Below are 22,873 nucleotides of genomic sequence, written 5' to 3'. Positions count from 1 at the left end.
AGAAGGGAGGAGAGGTAGGAAGGGGCGAGGGGATGGAGAGCCTTGAAGCCTAGAGTGAGGAGTTTTTGTTTGGAGCGGAGCCTAAAGAGAAGCAGCGTGGCTCAGTGGAAAGAGCCTGGGCTTTGGAGTCAGAGGTCATGGGTTCGAATTCCGGCTCGGCCACTTGTCAGCTGTGTGACTTTGGGCAAGTCACTTAACTTCTCGGTGCCTCAGTTCCCTCATCTGTAAAATGGGGATTAAGACTGTGAGCCCCACGTGGGACAACCTGATTCCCCTGTGTCTACCCCAGCGCTTAGAACAGTGCTCGGCACATAGCAAGCGCTTAACAAATACCAACATTATTATTATTATTATTAGGTTGATAGGCAACCACTGGAGGTGCTTAAGAAGGGGAGTGACATGCCCAGATCGTTTCTGCAGGAAGATGAGCCGGGCAGCAGAGTGAAGAATAGACTGGAGCAGGGAGAGACAGGAGGAAGGGAGGTCAGAGAGAAGGCTGACACAGTAGTCTAGCCGGGATATAAGGAGAGCCCGTAGCGGTAAGGTAGTCGTTTGGGTGGAGAGGAAAGGGCGGATCTTGGCGATATTGTAAATTACAGATATATACATGAGTGCTGTGAGGCTGGGTGAGGCAGGAACAAAGGGAGCAAGTCAAGGTGACCCAGAAGGGAGTGGGAGAAGAGGAAAGGAGGAGGGAAGTGGGTGTTTAGTGGGTGGCGTAAGGGAAGAGGGCATACCAGCCATATAGCCCAGGCACTCCAGGCAGCGGAAAATTGGTCTTTGCAGCAGGGTCTGGGGCTGAGGCCTGGCACTCTGCAGCCCCTCCATGCCCTTGACCACCACCCATGTTCCTGCCACTACAGTAAAATCATTTTCATGTCATAATGGGCCTTCTGAGACTTTTTTTTTCTTTCTTAACAGAAATGGAGTGCATCCTATTCTCGGTCACTTTGAGCGCTGGAAGGGAGCAAGATGGGGGAAAATGGAGAAAAAGGAGCAGAACTAGTAGAGGGATGAGGTGGGGAGAAGAAGATCGGTTGGGGGGGGGAAGAGGAAGAAAAGGAATGAAGAGGCTTTGACTCTTCCTGCTGCATCCTCTCTGCTGCTGCCAGAGCTGTTGAAGGGGTTTCTCCTGGCCTCACCAGGGTTCAGGACCGTGTAAAGGATCTTCTCACCCGCAAATCTGGAGGCCCATGAGGATGAGCTGTTCACCCACCTCACCCCTGGCCCATCAAGTCAGGCATGGGGCATCCCCTGGGGATAAGTTTGGGGTTAGGCTTTTGGAGTCCTGCAGTGGCAGTTGAAACCCCCAGGGGTTCTCAGTTGTGCTTCCTCGTGACCGAGCTTCCACCGCTGGCTTGTTCATTCGGGATTCCCTTCCCCGCCCCACCCTCTCCCCTTTGCAGTATTGTGGATTTGGGGCAGTAATCCGAGCAGGGAGGAAGAGGTGGAGACAAGGAGCAGGAGGTGGGGACCTGCGATCAGTGATACATTCCCCCCCACACAAACACGCACACTATGACAGTGCCTCTCAGAAGTGCATCTCCTTTCCGAACACTCTGATTAAACAAACAAAAAGCTTACTTGATGCTTGGCTGTGCTAGTCAGTTTTCTCAGCACCCTCGGACAAAGGGACAGAACCTGGGATTGTTCCGGGAAAACCAGGAGATGTGCTCTCCTGAAGCTGTTAGCTTGCTACTACTGATGAAAATTGAGTTGCTTACTCACAGCTGTGATCCTTGGAATCACTGCTGCTTAGGAGATATTAGGGATGCAATTTCCGGGTATGTCCAAGAACAGTGGACTCAATGTTCAGTTCTATATCTGTGCACGGAATGAAATTGACCTGTGGCATTACTTTGTCCCAGCGTGTTAGTCTGCCAGAGTTGGCGAAAATATCTTTTGGTCTCTCTGAAAGAGAAGCAGCTTGGGCTAGTGAATGGAGCATGGACCTGGGAGTCTGAAGGATCTGAGTTCTAATCCCAACTCCATCTCTTTTCTACTCTATGATCTTGGGCAAGTCACTTAGCTTCTCTGTGCTTCATTTACCTCATTTGTAAAACGGGGATTAAGACCCTGAGCCTCATGTGGGACGTGGATTGTGTTCAGTCTGATTAGCTTGTATCTACCCCAGCAATTAGTACAGTGCTTGGCACATAGTAAGCACTTAACAAATAGCATAAAAAATGTCTTTCAACTGCCTAGAAAGACATAATCCAGTACCCTTGATTTTTCCTCTACTTGGGGACCTTTGAAACTTCTGACCTGAATAATCCTTTGGTGAGTTTTTCAGTGACTTTCAGGTGCCCCCAGTTAAACTATTCCAGAAGTCAGCAGTCACCAACACGGGTGCCCAAGGGTGCAGTCATTGCTGAAGCAGGCCAGCCTGTAGCCTGGCACGGCCTTGGGTTGCCTGGGTTCTGTACCACTTTTTGAACTGGGCCATGTCTCTGGAGTCCCCGGCTCCAACACTCTTTGGTCTCTGCTTGTTTAGTCTCCTGCTCTCAGGTTGCAAACAGTGACAAATGACCTTAGCAAGTTGTCAAAACCTCCATGGTTCTGCATGTTCTGCCCTGAATATCCTCTGGGTAGGCCTTTTTTTCCCCTCTCTTCAGTCCTATCCAGACCCTTAAGGCAAATAATAACAATAATAATGAGGGTATTTGTTAAGAATTTACTTTGTGCCAGGCACTGTACTAAGCTCTGGGGTGAGAAGCGGCATGGCATAGTAGATAGAACATGGGCCTGGAAGTCAGAAGGTCGTGGGTTCTAATTCTGGGTCTGCCACTTGTCTGCTGTGTGACCTTGGACAGGTCATTTCATTTCTCTGGGCCTCAATTACCTCATCTGTAAAATGGGGATTAAGATTGTGCCTCTCATGTAAGACATGGACTGTGACCAACCTGATTATCTTGTATCTACCCCAGCCCTTAGTACAGTGCCTGGCACTTGGAAAGCACTTAACAAATTCTGTTATTATTATTATTATTATACAAGCAAATTGAGTTAGATGCAGTCACTGCCCCATTTGGGGCTCGCAGTCTAATTCTCCATTTTATAGATGAGATAATTGAGGTACAGAGAAGAGAAGTGACCTGCCTAAGGTTTTACAGCAGACAAGTGGCAGAGCCGGGACAGGAACCCATGTCCTTCTGACTCCCAGACCTGTACTCTACTCACTACTCCATGCTGCTTCCCTACGACCTTCTGACTCTGCTCTATCCACTATGCCATGTAGCTGACTGTTCCCTGGGTGAATTACAGCCAACGAAAAGGATTTGCATTGCAGGGAGCAGTACTTATATGTATGTATACAGCTATAGCTCCCAGCCCTGCCTTGGGCCTTCTGCCCTGTTGGGAGCTATAATAATAATGTTGGTATTTGTTAAGTGCTTACTATGTGCTGAGCACTGTTCTAAGAACTGGGGTAGATACAAGGTAATCAGGTTGTCCCAAGTGGGGCTCACATTCTTCATTCCCACTTTCCAGATGAAGTAACTCAGGCCCAGAGAAGGGAAGTGACTTGCCCAAAGTCCCACAGCTGACAAGAGGCGGAGCAGGGATTAGAACCCATGACCTCTGACTCCAAAGCCCAGACTCTTTCCTCTGAGCCATTCTGCTTCTCTATGCAGTTTCCATTCCCTATGCTTCTTTAAAGGGGGGTTTCTCTCTCCCTGCATCTTCTCCTGGCAAGTGGCTTCACTAGTAATAGTAATTATGATAATTAAGGCATATATTAAGCATTTACTTTGTGGTAAGCATTGGAGTCGGTACAAGGTTGTAATAAGAATAGTGGTAATAAGTGGTAATAAGAATCTGTTAAATGGTTAGTTTGGGCTGAGCACCGGGGTAGTTACAGGTCAATCGGATCTGTCACAGCTTCTGTCCCATATTCTTTCATTCAGTCATTCAGTCATATTTATTGAGCTCTAAGTGTGTGAAGAGCACTGTACTAAGTGTTTGGGAGAGTACAATATAACAGTAAACAGACATAATTCCTGACCACAATGAGCCTACAGTCTATGGGCCCACAGTCTAATGGGGAGGGAGATCAGGTATTCCCCATTTTACAGATGAGGAAACTGGGGCCCAGAGAGCTTAAGTGACTTGCCCAAGGTCACACATCAGACCAGTGGCGGAGCTGGGACTTGACCCTGGGTTTTTTGACTACCAGTCCTGTGTCCTTTCTTTGAGTAGCACACTCCTTCCGTTTCCCTTCAGTTTCATTTATTGGTGTTTCAAGGAAAAAAAACCACCCAAACCTACAAGTTGCCTTTTGCATATTTTTTTCCATCTTTTCTCTAGCCTTATGTTGCAGGAGGACAAAGATGAGCAGGCAGGGAAAAGCAGTGTGGCCCAGTGAAAAGATAAAAAGAGCACAGACCTGGGAGTAAGAGGACCTGGGTTCTAATTCTGGCTCCACCACTTACCTGCTGTGTGACCTTGGGCAAGTCACATAACTTCTCTGTGCTTCAATTCTCTCATCTACAAAATGAGTATTCAGTACTTGTTCTTTCTAATTAGGTTGTGAGCTCCGCGAAAGACCTGATTATCTTATATCTGCCCCAGCCCTTAGTATAGTGCTTGGCATATAGTAAGCTTAGAACAGTGCTTGGCACACAGTAAGCCTTTAACAAATACCATAATTAATTATTATTACTAACCATTGTAAACTCGTTGTGGGTGGGGAACATACTGTATTTCTCTACTGTATTCTCCCAAGCACTTAGGACAGTGCTCTGCACAATGTACGTGCTCATTAAATACCACTGATTAATTAACAAATACCACAATTATTATTAATATAATTAATATTAATGATCTACAGAAAAAACTTATAATATGAAAATAGCAGATATTTCAAATATGCTGTTCTTCATCCATGATTACAAATATCCAGAACAAATATATGCTGCTGGAACACTATGTAAAATAATTCACCTTTACATATTCTGTTGTAAGACAGAACTGTTTAGAGTTAAGTGGCCATAAGATTATGATCCCATTGAGAACTGGACTGAATTTTAGTTATCCTTTATTGTATTCTTCCCATTGCTTAGTATGCATGATGAGAAGCAGCGTGGCTCAGTGGAAAGAGCACGGGCTTTGGAGTCAGGGCTCATGAGTTCGAATCCCAGCTCTGCCACTTGTCGGCTGTGTGACTGTGGGCAAGTCACTTAACTTCTCTGTGCCTCAGTTCCCTCATCTGTAAAATGGGGATGAAGACTGTGAGCCCCACGTGGGACAACCTGATTCCCCTGTGTCTACCCCAGCGCTTAGAACAGTGCTCGGCACATAGTAAGCGCTTAACAAATACCAACCTTATTAGACAAAAAATTCACTTGAATGAAATCCTACCTTACATTTTGCTATCAAGTTTAAATACACTTTTCCACTGTTGAAAACTTAGAGAATGACTCTTTGGAGGGTTGCAAAGTATAAAAAATGATCATGTTATGGTTCTTATGAGCTTCAATCATTGGTATTTATTGAGGACAGCCTGGGTGTAGAGCACTGTACTAAGCAGTTTGAGAAAGTACCATAGTGCAGGTTGACACGATCACAGTCCTCACTGAGTTTCTAACCTACATGGGAAGGCAGACATAAAAGTAAATTCTGGGTGTGGGGTAAAATAATTGTGGTATTTGTTAAGCACTTACTAGAGAAGCAGCGTGGCTTAGTGGAAAGAGCACGGACTTGGGAGTCAGAGGATGCGGGTTCCTCTTGTCTTCTGTGTGACCTTGGGCAAGCCACTTAACTTCTTTGAGCCTCAGTTACCTCATCTTAAAATGGGGATTAAGACTATGAGCGCCACGTGGAGCAACCTGATTACCTTATATCTACCCCAGCATTTAGAACAGTGCTTGTCATAGTAAGCACTTAAATACCATTATTATTATTATTATTATTATGTGTCAATTACTTTCTGAGCGGTGGAGTAGATGCAAGCTAATCAGATCAGATGTAGTCCCTGGCTCACAGGGGGCCTACCTAGTAGTCTAAGTAGGAGGGAGAACAAGCATTGAATCCCCATTGTGCAGATGAGGAAACAGGCCCAGAGAAATGAAATCATTTGCCCAAGGTTACACACAGAAGACGAGTGTCAGAGTTCTGACTGGAACCCAAATCCTTTGACTTCCAGGCCTGTGTTCTTTCCACTGGACCTTGCCACTTCCCCTAGAAGCAGTCAGGCAGCGAGTCTGTCATAAAGAGGAGGAGGAGGAGATGTGAGGAGGAATCGAGAGGAATGAGGAGTGCGAGCTGGAATGGAGTGGGAGAAAAGTAGGAGGGGGAGAACTGATTGCTTGAAAATCGTGCAACTCTGCTTCTGGTTTACTTCTGGGAGGGCTTTCTGCATGACATCCCAGAGACCAGCAATGTGGAAAGCAGCAGCTGAGACCCTCGATCTGATCCAGCCCTGCTGCTTCCCCACGTGGAATAACAAGAGCAAGGGAGGGAGCTGCAGGGACCCTGCACCTTTGGGGAATTTAGCACCCTTGTGACCACTCTGCATCTGCCAAGAAATGCCTTGGGTTAGAACTGTAGCCTTATAGTGGAATTCAATTTCATGCTTCTCCACGTTTTTATGCATAATTCATTCACTTATTCAGTGTCGTATTTATTGCGCGCTTACTGTGTGCAGAACACTGTTCTAAGCGCTTGGAATGTACAATTCGGCAATAGATACAGACAATCCCTGCCCAACAACACAGTCTAAAAGCGGAAGACAGCAAAACAAAACAAGTAGTCAGGCATCAATACCATCAAAATAGATAAATAGAATCATAGATATATACACATTATATATTGTGTAATATATATTATATACATCATTAATGAAATAGAGTAATAAATATGGTTGTACATTTACTGTTTGTAATATGTCATTTTCTAATTGTTCTGAATCTTTTTAAATCATTGCAGCATTTGTCATGCTGTTGACAAATTTGCCCATGTTCTTAGTGGAACTTAATTTGCTTTACACAAGAACTAGTCAACTAGAAGCAACATAGCCTAGTAGAAAGAACACGGGCCTGGGAGTCAGAAGGTCATGGGTTCTAATCCTAACTCAACCACTTGTCTGCTATGTGACTTTGGGAAAGTCACTGAACTTCTCTGTGCCTCAGTTCCCTCAGCTGTAAATGGGGATTAAGACGGTGAGCTCTATGTGGGACAGGGACTGCTTCCATCCCAATTATCTTTTATCTACCCCAGTGTTTAGAACAGTCCCTGGAACATAGTAAGCACTTAACAAATACAATCACTATTACTATTAGTTTTCCCTTTCAGCTAGTTCATGAGAGATGAACAAGAGGATGCTCTGTGCTTCGATCAGGATAATCCATTATCTCATCCTATGCTTTCTGGCCGTTTCTGACCCGTAAGGACTCCATGAACACATCTCTCCCAGAATGCCCCTCCTCCACATGCAATCGTTCTGATAGTGTATCCGTAGACTTTTCTTGGTAAAAAATACAGAAGTGGTTACCACTGCTTTCTTCTGCACAGTCAACTTGAGTCTCTTGATTCTCTCCCATGCCGCTGCTGCCCAGCACAGGTGAGTTTTGACTCATAGCAGATTGCTGCCCCTCAGTAGCCACTGGCCAAGCTAGGAATGGAATGGGTAGGCCTCTCTTTGACTCTCCCTGCCGTAGCTGGGATTGGTAGAGTACTGGAAACTCTCCAGGTATGATCCTGAGAGGGATAGTGTTTTATACTGCTGGAAAATTCAGGACTGTGCCTCACCCGAGAGGCAGCAGTGATTTAAACAGCCTGGAGAGTTGGCACATAAGCTTACAGTATTATTAGACAGGGATAAGATTCAGATGGCTTCTCTTTGGCTGAGAGGAAGAGGTTGGGAGGGGGAGGGACGCTAGAAATATGCACTGATAATTTATTTTACTGGGTCCTCATTTGTTGTTGAAATACCACCACTCTTTTCCTCTGAGCTAATAGCTCAACATTGTATTTCTTTGATTTGCTTTTCTTGTTGCAAGAAGTTGAATTTTGATTAGAATCCTGAAATGTATTTTGAGAGCAAATTTAGTTCACTTTTACATTTGATTATGTTGCACACTGATCTGAGATTTATAAAGAGGCATATCTGTCTATTTTTCCCATATTGTCTTGGTTATTTCGCTTGATTCCAAAGTACTGAATCAAAACAGTTGTTTCCCAGGAAAAGAAAAAGTACAAAGGGTGAGTCGTATTTTATTTCTGGCTCACCAACTCTGACCCAAGAAAGCTAATTTAGAAGTGATTCATTTGTTGAAAGTTCTATGTAGATATGGACTGGAGTTTGTACACTATCCTCACAAAGGTCTAAATGAAGTAATGGTGCATCATATTTCTAAATATCACATTTCTTATCTGTTGCCAACTTAATTTTTTTTAAAGATGTTAAACTTGTCAACAACTAACAGTAACAAGCTGAAGGTGAGGGCACAGTTTGTTCTTTTTAGAAAGCGACTTTATCATTAAATTGTCCTGAAAAAATAATAGACATTCATTTGCAAATGTCTGAGAGAATTATTATTTAGCTACAAAAAATGAGGCAACTACATATAAATTAAATTTCTGTAGTTTTTTAATAGATTTTTGATGCTAATGATTCTGAATTTTAACCTTTTTTTTTGCAGTTCTTAATATTTGAAGCTAGTCCTAAATCCCCACAACTGCATTCTAAAATGGCATGGCATATGTAGATAAATGAATGTGGAGTTAGGGCTGGCTCTATCATCTGGGCAGTTTCTTAGGGAATTCTTCTGCTAAGGGTGCCTTTTTTTTCTTTCCAACTTTCCCATCTCACCTTGTGGTTCAACTGCTTTTCATGTAATAATACTGATAATTCTGATATTTGTGAAGTGCTATGTGCCAGGAACATGAGTTCTATTCCCGGCTTCGCCACTTGTCTGCTGGAAGATTTTTGGCAAGTGTCTTCACTTCTCTCAACCTGTTACCTCATTTGTAAAATGGGTATTAAGATTGTAAGCCCCATGTGGTTCCACCAATTGTCTGCTCTGTGACCTTGGCGAAGTCACTTCTCTTATCTGTGCCTTAGTTATCTGTAAAATGGGGATTAGGACTGTGAGCCCTGCATGGGATAAAGACTGTGCCCAATCCTATTGTTTTATATCTATCTCATAGTTAAAGTGACTGGCACATAGTAAGACGTGTTTCTTTTTTAAGAAGAAAACAAATAAGGGTTGGAAACCATCCCTACCCCTCTTTAGGTGTCTCAGTCTAAGGAGGGAGAACAGATAATTCCTCTTTTACCCATGAGGAGCATAGAAGTTAAACGACTAGCCCCAGGTCACACAGCAGGCAAGGGGCAGAGCTGGGATTAGAACCCAGGCCCTCTGACTCCCATTCTATGCTCTTTCCCCTAGACCACACAGATGTTAAGATGTCTTCAGCTAGTCCTACACTGTGGTGTTAGCTAAGCACTTACTAACTGTAAACCAGCACCTACACTGGTATATATAGCCTAATAATTGCGGTATTTGTTAAGCATTTACTAACTGTAAGCTTGTCTTGGGCAGGGAATGTGCCTACCAACTCTGTTATTTTGTACTCTCCCAAATGCTTAATACAGTGCTTTGCACACAACAAGGACAAAATAAATACAACTGATTGATTATGACAAGCACTGTACTAAGTGCTGAGGCTAACTCAAGATAATGAGGTCCCACATAGGGCTCACAATTGAAGTAGGATGAAAACAGGTATCGAATCTCCATTTTGCAGCTGAGGGAACTGAGGCATGGAGAAATTGAGTGTTATGTTAGCTGTGGGCAGAGAAGATGTTTACCAACTCTGTTACATTGTACTCTCCCAAGCGTGTAATTCTCCCAAGCATGTAAGCACACTCTTCATTCAGTAAGCTCTGAGCAATGTAATTGATTGATTGATTTGCCCAAGGGCACACAAAAGACAAGTAACGGAGCCAGGTTTAGAACCTAGGCCTGTTTTCAATCACTCATTCATTCAATTGTATTTATTGAGCGCTTACTGTGTGGAGAGCACTGTACTAAGCGCTTGGAAAGTACAATTCGGCAAAAATAGAGACAATCCCTACCCAACAACGGGCTGACAGTCTAGAAGAAGGGAGACAGACAACAAAACAAAACAAGTAGCCAGGCATCAATAGCATAGTTGATCAATCAATCATATTTATTGAGCATTTACTGTGTGCAGAGCCCTGGGAGAGTACAGTTTAGCAAAGTTGATAGACACGATCTCTGCCCCCAATGAATTTACAGTCTAGAGAGACGGTGTTCTTTCCACTAGGCCACGCTGCTTCATTCTGAGACCACCCCAAGGTCTTCTCACCTTGGATACAGTCTGCATTTTCATGCCTCTGCGCTGTAACCCTAGTAAGTGGAAGTTGGCATTAGCCAAATACTCATGCCCCAAGGAGTCATCTTGGTAGTGAAACATTGATTAGAACTGAGAAGCCTGTGAAACTTGTTACAACTCTTCAAAATCCCCACCCCAAGTGCCCAAAGCTGTGTGTCAGACTAAGTTCTGAATCTGAATTTGTAGCCAACTCTTACCCCTCTGACCAGTCCCTGCCACTTCTTCCAAGCACTCAGAGCAGCTGAGGAGCATCTACTTCCATGAGTGCTTATGTGGGATTAAGGTGGCTATTTTTAATTTCTGTCTTTTGAGCTGTTTTATATTTTCCTCTACTTTGGTACACGGGGTATACAAAAGGCAATTTCTGATTCGATTATGTTTGATCAGTCAATCAAAAAATAGTATTTATTGAGTTCATCTATGCAGGACACTAGATTGTGAGCTCACTGTGAGCAAGGAATGTTTTTATTTATTGTACTCCCCCAAGTGCTTAGTACAGTGCTCTGTACTCAGTGAGCATTCCATAAATATGATTGAATCAAATGAATACTAAGCGCTTTGGAAAGTACATCAGAGTTAGTCCTCTAGACTGTAAACTCATTATGGGCAGGGAAAGTGTCTGCTGATTCTATTATATTGTACTCTTCCAAGCACTTAGTACAGGGCTCTGCACATAGTAAGTGATCAATAAATACCACTGATTGATTGATTAGTGGACTTGATCCCTGCCCTCAAGGATCTTACAATTTAGTAGGAGAGGCAGATACAAAATAAATCACAGATTGGGGGATGCAGTGAGTTTAAGGATATATCCGTGTGTGCTGTGGCAGGGAGGGACTAATAATTATAATGATGGCATTTGTTAGGCACTTACTATGTGTCAAGCACTGTTGTAAGCACTGGGGTAGATAGAAGCTAAGCAGGTTGGACAGAGTTCCTGTTCCACACGGGGCTGGCTCACAGTCTTAACCTTCATTTTACAAATGTGGGAGCTGAGGTTGAGAGAAGTGAAGTGACTTGCCCAGGGTTACACAGCAGACAGGTGGCAGAGGTGGGTTTAGAACCTGGGTCCTTCAGACTCCCAGGTCTGTGGCTTATCCATTAGGCCACGCTGCTTCTCTAAGTGATAAGGGTTTGAGGACTCAAGTGCATTAGTGGCACCACAGCGATGGGGATGGTAGGGATGAGAGAAGAGTTGGGAAAAGCCTTCTGGGAGAGATCAATCAGACCATCAGTCAGTCAACCAATGGTATTTATTGAGCACTAACCCTGTGCAGAGCACTATACTGAGCGCTTGGGAGAGTACAATATAACAGAGTTGGTAGACATATTCCCAACACCCAAGGAGCTGACAGTCTAGAGCACCTTACTAAGCATGCGGGAGAGTCCAATACAACAAAGTTGGTAGAAAATTTTCTGCCCACAAAAAGCTTATAGTCTAGAGAGGGAGGCAGACATTTTGGATATGTACAGAGGTGCTGTGGAGCTAAGAATGAGGTGAATATCAATTGCAGAAAGGAAAGGAAGTAGGGGAAATGAGGGCTTAGTCGGTGGAAGCCTCTTTGGGGAAATGTGATTTTAATAAGGCTATGAAGGTGGGGAGAGTGGTGGTCTTTGGTATATGAAGGGGGAAGGAAGTCCAGGCCAGAGGGAGGACAAAGGGCAAGGGGTTGACAGTAAGATAGCTGAGATCAAAGTATGATAAGTAGGTTGTCTTTAGAAGAGTGAAGTGTGTGGCCTAACTCGTAGTAGGAGATCAGTGAGGTAAGGTAGGAGGGGCAGAGCTGATTGATGCTTTAAAGCCGTTTTTTTGGTGAGAAGTATCTGATGAAGAGGTGGATGGGCAGCCCCTGGAGGATTTTGCGGAGTGGGGAGAGATGGACTGTGATTTTAATGGAGACGTGATTTTAATACAGCTTGGAAGGAGCAAATTCTGGTCTCGATGTCTTTGTGTCTGGACCCAAGATCACCCAGCATTTACGATGGGAGATGCCACCCTCATCAGACATAAATGCACTTAACTACTCTTTTCTTTCCTTTTTCATTAATTTTTGTTAATGTTGATGGGCAACTGATGGAGTTTTTTGGTTGTCTTTTCCTTTGGTAACACAGTATATTGTCTTGCGTGAATAACTTTCAAGCTGATACTTTATTTAAAATTGAAATGTGAAAATATTTAAAGAACAATAGTTAATACATTTTATATCTGTTTCAAATAATTTCCGCATTTTTCCATTTTTTCCTTCCTTGACATAGATTCGTTTTCTCTTACAGAATTTGTCCTTTTTTTTTCCCTCCAATGTAGATCTTGTTTTGCACTTTAAATACTCCCAAAATTAATATGGAAAAACTATTGGGAAGTCAGATTGGTCTTGAAGATTTCATATTTGCCCATGTGAAAGGAATAAAGAAAGAAGTGAGCATTTATAAAAGTGAAGATTCACTTGGTTTCACCATTACAGACAATGGAGTTGGCCGTGCTTTCATAAAGGTGAGTTTTCAGCTATGCTCTCAAAATACAGTTTGATGCTTTAGCAAAGAGTGCTTTGAAACCTGTAGCTCCTTGACAATTACCTTTAAAATGAGAAGTGGAACATTTAAAAAAACCATTAAAACTCAAGAGCAGTGCCTAGATGGGGAATATTTCTTCTTTTTAGTAACATTGTTGAACCTCTTTCTTTTCAAACTACCCCATTCAAATCTTATCAAGTTTTAACTCTCTTGATCAAAAGGGCAGTTCTCTGGGATCAGGAAGGAAATGAAATAGCTAGATGGTGAAAACAAGAACTCTTGAGGGCCCTGAATGGCAAAGGGAAAAATGACAAAAAGGGGCAATTGGGCTGGGTCACTAAAGCAGAGTGTGGAAAATAGCCCAATTATGTGGGGTTGAGATGAGAAAAGGAAACTCCGCAAAGGAGATATAGCTAGCACAAAGCATACAGGATGATAGCATTTTTTTCCAAATATTTTGGGAAGATCAGGGGAAAAATGTCATCCCCTCTGAAATTCAGGAAGGGAAAGCTGATGACTCTGCTTTTTTTAACGTCTGACTATGCAAGAAAGATGAAAGATGAACAGGTGATCAGGCCAAGTTGGGAAGGCCTAAAGAAGGCCTTCTTTCCAGATGTCTAAATCCAGATATATTTAAATCAGAAATGCAAGGGGTTTTTTTTACAGGATTAGCGATGGCTACTGCAGGATGACTGGCTATTCATTTTTGAGGACTTCTAAAAGGTGGGAGAAGTCTTTGATAGGAAAAGGGCAATTTCTGGTCATATCTTTAAAAAGGAGAAAAAGGAAAACCCTAGGGTTACTGACTAGTCAGTTAAGCACAGATTTCATGGAAGATATTAGAAGAAAGAGAAGCAGCATAGCCTAGTGGAAAGAGCACAGGCCTGGGAGTCAGAAGGATCTGGGTGCTAATTCCAGCTCCTCCACCTGTGTGCTGTGTGACCTTGGGTAAGTCACTTCACTTCCTCTGTGCCTCAGTTACCTCATCTGTAAAATGGGGATGGACTGTGTCCAACCTGATTAGCTTGTATCTACCCCAGCACTTAGTACGGTGCCTGGCACATAGTAAAGGCTTAACTCTCGCTCCACTAACCCACAGCCCTGGATCACCTCCTCTGTCCGCCTCCTACGCTCCTATGCTCGAGCTGCTGAGCGCTGCTGGCGAAAGGCCAAGCCCCAAGCCGACCTCACACACTTCAAATTTATCCTTTCCTGCCTTAACTCTGCCCTCTCCTCCGCCAGGCAAAACTTCTTCTCCTCCCTCATCGACACCCATGCCCGTCACTCCCGCCGATTGTTCCGGACCTTTAACTCTCTCCTTAGGCCCCCTGTTCCTCCCCCTCCCCCATCTCTCCCCCCCAATGATCTGGCCACCTATTTCCTCACGAAAATCAACACGATCAGGTCTGAGCTCCCCAAAGTCACCCCTCCGCCTCTCCCCTCCCCCCCCACCAACCCTCTCCCCTACTTTCTCATCCTTCCCTGCAGTATCCTCAGAGGAGATCTCCTCCCTCCTCGCAAGTGCCACCCCCCTCCACCTGCGCCTCGGACCCCGTTCCCTCTCACCTTATTAAAACCATCGCCCCTGCCCTCCTACCTTCCTTAACTTCTATTTTTAACCACTCAATCTCCAATGGCTCCTTCCCCGCTGCCTTCAAGCATACCCATGTCTCCCCCATCCTAAAAAAACCCGCTCCTGACTCCACTTCCCCCTCCAGTTATCGCCCTATCTCCCTACTACCCTTCCTTTCCAAAATCCTAGAACGAGTCGTCTACAATCGATGCTTAGAATTCCTTAACTCCCATTCTCTCCTAGACCCCCTCCAATCTGGCTTCCGTCCCCTCCACTCTACCGAGACTGCTCTCTCTAAGGTCACCCATGACCTCCTTCTTGCCAAATCCAATGGCTCCTACTCCATTCTGATCCTCCTTGACCTCTCTGCTGCCTTTGACACTGTCGACCATCCCCTCCTCCTCCATACCTTATCTCACCTTGTCTTCTCGGACTCTGTCCTCTCCTGGTTCTCCTCTTACCTCTCTGGCCGGTCATTCTCGGTCTCCTTCGCTGGAGCCTCTTCCCCCTCCCATCCTTTAACTGTTGGAGTTCCTCAAGGGTCAGTTCTTGGCCCTCTTCTGTTCTCCATTTACACTCACTCCCTCGGTGAACTCATTCGCTCTCACGGCTTTGACTACCATCTCTACGCAGATGACACACAGATCTACATCTCCGCCCCTGTCCTCTCCCCCTCCCTTCAGGCTCGCATCTCCTCCTGCCTCCAGGATGTCTCCCCCTGGATGTCGGCCCGCCACCTAAAACTCAACATGAGCAAGACTGAGCTCCTCATCTTCCCTCCCAAACCCAGTCCTCTCCCAGACTTCTCTATCACCGTGGTTGGCACGACCATCCTTCCCGTCTATCAGGCCCGCAATCTCGGTGTCATCCTTGACTCGTCTCTCGTTCACCCCACACATCCTATCCGTTACCAAGACCTGCCGGTTTCACCTATACAATATCGCCAAGATCTGCCCTTTCCTCTCCACCCAAACGGCTACCTTACTGCTACGGGCTCTCGTTATATCCCGGCTAGACTACTGTGTCAGCCTTCTCTCTGACCTCCCTTCCTCCTCTCTCGCCCCGCTCCGGTCTATTCTTCACTCCGCTGCCCGGCTCATCTTCCTGCAGAAACGATCTGAGCATGTCACTTCCCTTCTTAAACAACTCCAGTGGTTGACTATCAACCTCCGCTCCAAACAAAAACTCCTCACTCTAGGCTTCGAGGCTCTCCATCACCTTGCCCCTTCCTACCTCTCCTCCCTTCTCTCTTTCTACCACCCACCCCGCACGCTCTGCTCCTCTGCCGCCCACCTCCTCACTGTCCCTCGGTCTCGCCGATCCCGCCGTCGACCCCTGGGCCACGTCCTCCCGCGGTCCTGGAACGCCCTCCCTCCTCACCTCCGCCAAACTGATTCTCTTCCCCTCTTCAAAACCCTACTTAAAACTCACCTTCTCCAAGAGGCCTTCCCAGACTGTGCTCCCTTCTCCCTCTACTCCCTCTACCACCCCCCCTTCACCTCTCCGCAGCTAAACCCTCTTTTCCCCTCATCTCCCTCTGCTCCTCCACCTCTTCCTTCCCCTCCCCACAGCACTGTACTCGTCCGCTCAACTGTATATATTTCCATTACCCTATTTATTTTGTTAATGAATTGTACATCACCTTGATTTTATTTAGTTGCCATTGTTTTTACGAGATGTTCTTCCCCTTGACTCTATTTATTGTCATTGTTCTTGTCTGTCCATCTCCCCCGATTAGACTGTAAGCCCGTCAAACGGCAGGGACTGTCTCTATCTGTTGCCGACCTGTTCATCCCAAGCGCTTAGTACAGTGCTCTGCACATAGTAAGCGCTCAATAAATACTATTGAATGAATGAATGAATGAACAGATACCTTAAAAGAGGATGAAGTTTGAGGTTACCTTGAAGAATGTCAAAAACTATCAATTAGTAAATCAATCAGTGGAATTTATTGAGTTCCTACTGTGTGGTTGGGAGAGTACAATACAACAGAGTTCCTTTCCCAAAAGGAGCTTACCGTCTAGAGGAGGAAGCTGACATTAAAATAAATTATGGGCATGTGTGTAAGTGCTGTGGAGCGGAGGTTGGGGTGAACACCAGAAAGAAATCACCAGCTTACATTTTGCTGGTCAAACTTGATCTCCTTCTGAAAGTGGCAGATCATATAAACCAAGAAAAAGAAATAGTTGGAACAGTCTACAATTTTGAAAGACTATCATGGTAGCATTACATCCTGACAGTAATGATAGTTTCATTTACAAACTAACAAAGGGTGACCTTGATCACATTACTATTAGGTGCATAGCTGACTTGAAGGTCACAAGCAAAGTGAAGCCGTAAGTGGACTGATATCAAACTCTAGATGCATATTGAATGTTGGTTTACAGGATTTTATTCAAAAGCGGCATTGATGCCATAGATGAAGAATGCAGGATGATGCTTAACAGATATAAAGTTGACACTGAATTGGATGGGTAGCTAAAACTTTAGAAAGCAGGAGTTGAATTTTTTTTTTAAATAGACAAATTGGAAGACCAATCCGTAGAAGATAAAATTTAATAGGGGCAAAAAAGATGCAAGCATTAATGCTTTTAGAAATGAAAAACAAAACTCTTCTACATACAGGATAAGAAAAGATTGAAATCAAAGTTGGCAATATGACATAAGGCAATGAAATGTAAGGCAGATATTTAAAAAGCTTAGGGTTCCGGCAAGAGAGACTAAAATAATCGAAGGGTTGAAAAATAGGCCCCATGAAAAGGGGGAATTAGGGTTGTTTAGCCTAGAGAAGATTAGATACAGTCCCTGTGCACAAGAGTTTACAGTCTAGAGGAGGTGCTCATTCATGAATTTATCCAAACCCTTCTTGAGTTTATTGATTTTTTCTGTCTGCACACTTCCACTGGGAGACTATGGAGCAGACAGATACCCTGGGGATATTTAAGAAAAGAACAAATATCCATCTGTCTTAGATGGTTTAGTTATTCACCTTTCTGGAAGCAGGGGATTGGACCACTTGAACAATCAATCAAATTTATTAAGCGCTGACTGCATACACTTGGGGAGTAGAGTATAACAGTATAACAGACACATTTCCTTCCCACAAGGAGCTTACCCAAGTTCCATTTCAACTCTCGGTTATTCTTCCAGTAACTCTTTTCTAATTTTCTTCATTTGCCGTATTGCTTTTCCTTTATCTCTAGCTGCACGCTTCATATCTTTTTACTTTATTCTTGTGGGATTTTTTTCCCTGTTGTCTGTCACCTGTTTAGCAGGGCCTCTTTCTTTTTCTTTTGCTTTTTTGTATCTTTATGCAAAGATCTCCTCTTCCTTGAAAACATTCATGGACAAGAATCAGTTCTTGGAGCAAAGGAAAATGGTCTTGAATAAGAACTTCATATTGTGTGGATGGTGAAGTGGTGTGCAGTGACCATGCATTGACCACTTCTCTGGCTTGTATTTTTTTGTGTCATGTGGAATTTTGCACAGTTTTGTAGTCCTGTATAGGTGGAAACTATTTAAAAAAAAAATAAGGGCCCAGCATACCATTACCCAAGTGCAACAAAAATAATAAAAGATTGACTGTGAGAGCTAAATTTTTATCAAAAAGCCTCCACCTGGCATAATTCCTATTGATAGCACACACAAAAACAGAGATGACTGTTGGCTGAATTAAAGTTGTTGATCAAATGGAAAATCCTCGTGGTCCAAAAGTCATGTGGGATTATCCAGGGCAGGACACGAGGAAAGCAACAATGTCTCCTTAATATTGCCAGAAGGAGGGGGCTTGAAATTGGCGTCGTGGATGCAAACATTCATTACCGTTTGTGGATGTAGCCTTTAAAGGGCTTGGGGAGCTGCCGGAAGCTACTGATTCATTCTTGATTTTTTTTTTTTATGCCCTGTACAGTATGTGCCTGTCTCAAAGCTGCACCATCCCAGCAGTACCTCACTTTTCCCTCCTTGGATTCTCTCCCATGCACCTAGGAGGAAGTCGCAGTGGAGGAGAAAAGGGGAGCACAAGTTGTGATTTTTTCCACCTGTGGGTAGGATTGAGTGAAAACCAGGCTTAAAGCTCCCTGGGAACACACAGTAGGCTCAGAGGTTATTTGCCATTAAATTTGCTTTGGGCAGAGCTATAGGGAGGGGCGGAGAAGTGAAGCTAAGCCTGGAGGAAAGGGGAAGAAAGGAGCCACTCATGAGGGCAGAGAGCAGTTCAATGGTTGAGCTCTAAATAGACTGGGGGAGGGAAGGAAGCCTGGCCCAGCAAAGGGGAAAGCACTGCAACTGACTTGGTTCACCCAAATCGACGAGCTTTCACACGAGAGAACAAAGAAATGCTAACTTTAAAAAAAAGGAATGATCTCAGAAAAATAACAATATCTTTCCTGCCTCTCTGGAACAAAGTGGGCAGTGTAAAGAGCCCAGACAGCAAATTCAAATCCCTGAAAGGGAATCCACAAATTCCAAGAATAAGAAGAGACAGTCATTGGGAACTGACAAATGAAAACAAGGATTTAGAGAACTTATTGCCAGAACATAAAAAATGGCTTTAGTGAATCACATCACTAGTCCAACTGTGCCACGATTTTATTTATCCCTTGGCAGAGATGACACTGTCTGGAAGAAATAGGGGTGGTTGCCCTCTTGGATTTCAATCTGTGGATTAACATTCATAATGTTTTGTCTTCTTGCTAGGAGAAGCAGCGAGGCCTAGTGGAAAGAGCACAGGCCTAGGAGTCAGAGGACCTGGGTTCTAATTCCAGCTTTGTCACTTGTCAGCTGTGTGACCTTGGGCAAACCACTTAACATCTCTCTGGCTCAGATCCCTCTTCTGCAAAATGGGCATTAAATCCTATTTTCTTCTACTTAGACTACTTAGACTGTGAGCCCCATGAGGGACAGGGACTGTGTCCAATCTTATGATCTACTAGATACCCCACCCCTTAGTAAAGCACTCAACAAGTTCCATTATAATAAGAGTTAAAAAATTAACATTTTACCATACTCAAGGGTGTGAGGTTAGGGACAGATGTTGTGATTCAGGGGAACACTGGACATAATTCTCTGAAATTCCTTGGGTTCATGGTTAACCAATTTACAGAGATGTGCAACTTGGCAATGTCTCCTTTTCATTTCTCTAAAAGGATTTCAAATCTGGCAGAACATTTTCTAATAATAATAGTAATTTTTTACACGCTTACTATGTGCCAGGCATCATACTAAGCACTGGGATGGAGACAGGCAAATTTTGGTTGGACAGTCCCTGTTCCACATGGGGCTTACAGTCTTACTCCCCATTTTGTAGATGAGGGAACTGAGGCCCAGAGAACTGAAGTGACTTGCCCAAGGACACATAGCAGACAAGTTGTGACCTTCGGACTCCCAGGCCCGTGCTCTATCCACTATACCATGTTTCCTCTCCATTTCTATTCCTCCAGCTAAGGGTGTACAATGAATTATCATTCATTATCAATGTACAATTATCATTCATTGTACAGCCTGTCCAGTGGCTGAACAGAATCATCCAAGCACTCGCTGTGGGCAGGGACTGTGTCTGCTTATTATTATATTAACGCCTGACTATTTGTTTTGTTTTGTTGTCTGTCTCTCCCGTTTAGACTGTGAGCCCATTGTTGGGCAGGGATTGTCTCTATCTGTTGCTGAATTGTACATTCTAAATGCTTAGTACAGTGCTCTGCACATAGTAAGTGCTCAATAAGTACGATTGAATGAATGAATGAATACTTAGTACAGTGCTCTGCACACAGTAAGCTCCCAATCAATGCAATTCATGATTAACTCACTGACTCAGCAGCCCACCCTATCTTGGGTATCCTGAGTCTGTTGACCTTTGTGGTGGCTTTGGGAATGGGAGGGTAATAATAATAATAATAATGTTGGTATTTGTTAAGTGCTTACTATGTGCAGAGCACTGTTCTAAGCACTGGAGGAGATATAGGGTCATCAGGTTGTCCCACGTGAGGCTTACGGTCTTCATCCCCATTTTACAGATGAGGTAACTGAGGCACAGAGAAGTTAAGTGACTTGCCCACAGTCACACAGCTGACAAGTGGCAGATCTGGGATTTGAACCCATGACCTCTGACTCCCAAGTCCAGGCTCTTTCCACTGAGCCATGGGTCTAACTAGTAGTGTAACTGGTTCCCTGCTTTGGAGGCCTGGTGCTTCAATGCTGTCTCCAACCCCCTGCTGGGTTGCTGGAACAGGAAACACCATAATAATAGTGTTATTATCAGTGAGCCCCTGTTAATAACCTATTTGTTAAGCGCTTACTCTGTGTCAAGCACTGCTCTAAATGCTGGTGTAGAGATAAGCTAATCAGGTTGGAGACAGTTCCTGTCCCAAATGGGGCTGACAATCTTAATCCCCATTTTAAAGATGAGGTAACTGAGGCATAGAGAAGTGAAGTGAGTTGCCCAAGGTCACACAGCAGACAAGTGGCCAAGCAGGGATTAACACCTACTGGATTGTCAGCTTCTCGTTGGCAGGATTAATGTCTTCCAACACTATTGTGTTCTCCTAAGTGCTAGAGTAGTGTGCTGCATACAGCAGTTGCTCAACAAAAGCAATTGGTTCTTTGAATGGAGTGCACTGAACTAAATGCTTGGGAGGTACAACAGAAATACAGGATATATTCACTGTTTGTAAGAAGTATACACTCTCATGGAAGCCTAATAGTTGTTGGGACTGGGGTAAGCTGAGGAGGAATGTCACTGCACAATTGGGAGGGAACATGGGCAAAGAGAGATTACATGACCTACTTGGGAATGGCTAAGTGGAGTCAGTCATTCAATCATATTTATCGAGCGTTTACTGTGCGCAGAGCACTCTACTATTTGCTGTGGGCAGAGCTCTGTACTAAGCACTTGGGAGAATACATATTTTTAATTTTATTTATTAATACTAATGTCTGTCTCCCCCTCTAGTCTGTAAACTCGTTGTAGGCAGGGAATGTTTCTGTGATATTGTTATATTGTACTTGCCCAAGCACTTAGTACAGTGATCTGCACATAGTAAGGGCTCAATAAATATGATTGACTGACGGACTGAATACAACAGAGTTGGTAGACACATTCCCTGACCATGATGAGCTCACAGTCCCTTCCCCTTGCAAAGGCTCTTTTCAAACTTTCCCACATCTCACCTTCCTGAAATGATCTTCTCTGGATCCCACTGCACAATCCACCTTTTGGCCCACCCTTTTTTTTTCCATTCCTGTCCAGACTTCTTTAAAAGGTTGCATACCTTCACTTACTCTAACTACCTTTCTGATTTCCATTTGATTTCCTCCCCCTTGCACGCCACTGAGAATTCACTCCCCAAGATCACCTACCTTTTGCCAATCTAATGGACTTAACTATGTCCTCTCAGCTGCCTTTGACACTGTACATCATTTTCTTCTCCTGGAAGCTTTATATACCCTTGATTTTACAGGCAAAATTATCTTTGCTTCTCTCACTCTGTGGCCCGTCTTTCTCAGACTCCTTCTCAACTCTGCTCTCAAATCCTTTTCTCTAACTAAATTGCCTGTATCATCACAGTTGGCAACATCACCATCCCCCCTACCTCGACCTCTCAAACCTACAACGAGGTTATTATCTTTATCCTTACCACCCTCTGAGCTATAAACTTGTCCTCTAGACTATAAACTTGTTATGGGCAGGGAAGGTGTCTAACAAGTCTGTTGTTTTGACTGTACTCTCTCAAGCATTTAGTACAGTGCTCAGCACACAGTAAACACTCAATAAATACAATTGATTGATTGTCTCTTTCCTCTCTTTCATTCTCTGTATTCCGAATGTTGCCAAATGCCAGGTAGAGAATCAGTGTGGTCTAGTGGATAGAGCATAGGCCTGGGAGTCAGAGGACTTGGGTTCCAATCCCCTCTGCCACTTTTCTGCCATGTGACCTTGGGTAAGTCACTTAACTTATTTGTGCCTCAGTTACGTCATCTGTAAACTGGGAATTAAGACTGGGAGACCAATAATAATAATTGTAGTAATAGTAATATAGGACATGGACCGAGTCCAACCTGATTAGCTTGTATCTATCCCAGTGCTTAGTACAGTGTCTGTCACATATTAAGCACTTTACAAATACCATTAAAGAAATCCTATCTTTTTGTCCTATAATTCTCTTCTGAAAGTCTCCTCTTCCTCTCCAGCCAAACGTCCACTACATTAGTTCAGTTCAATTCATTAGTATTTATTGAGGGCTTTCTGTGTATAAAGCACTCAGCGTGGCTCAGTGGAAAGAGCATGGGCTTGGTAGTCAGAAGTCATGGATTCTAATTCCGGCTCCTCCACTTGTCAGCTGTGTGACTTTGGGCAAGTCACTTAACTTCTCTGTGCCTCAGTTACCTCATCTGTAAAATGGGGATGAAGATTTTGAGCCCCATGTGTGACAA

The 22,873-nt window shown here is 44.0% G+C and overlaps 1 protein-coding gene across 1 annotated transcript in view; it reads left to right on the top strand.

Annotated features, from left to right (window-relative positions):
• GIPC2 (GIPC PDZ domain containing family member 2) overlaps positions 1-22,873 on the top strand; it is a 78,909-nt gene that overhangs the window by 9,343 nt on the left and 46,693 nt on the right. Inside the window, exon 2 of the mRNA XM_029062027.1 lies at positions 12,665-12,850. Within this exon, the coding sequence (XP_028917860.1) occupies positions 12,665-12,850 (186 nt within the window). The remainder of the gene's footprint in view (positions 1-12,664; positions 12,851-22,873) is intronic.

The sequence above is a fragment of the Ornithorhynchus anatinus genome, chromosome 4, assembly GCF_004115215.2.
Source record: "Ornithorhynchus anatinus isolate Pmale09 chromosome 4, mOrnAna1.pri.v4, whole genome shotgun sequence".
Lineage (NCBI taxonomy): Eukaryota > Metazoa > Chordata > Mammalia > Monotremata > Ornithorhynchidae > Ornithorhynchus > Ornithorhynchus anatinus.
The sequence above is the reverse complement of the archived record's forward strand: the minus strand, read 5'-3'. Positions and strand labels throughout refer to the sequence as shown.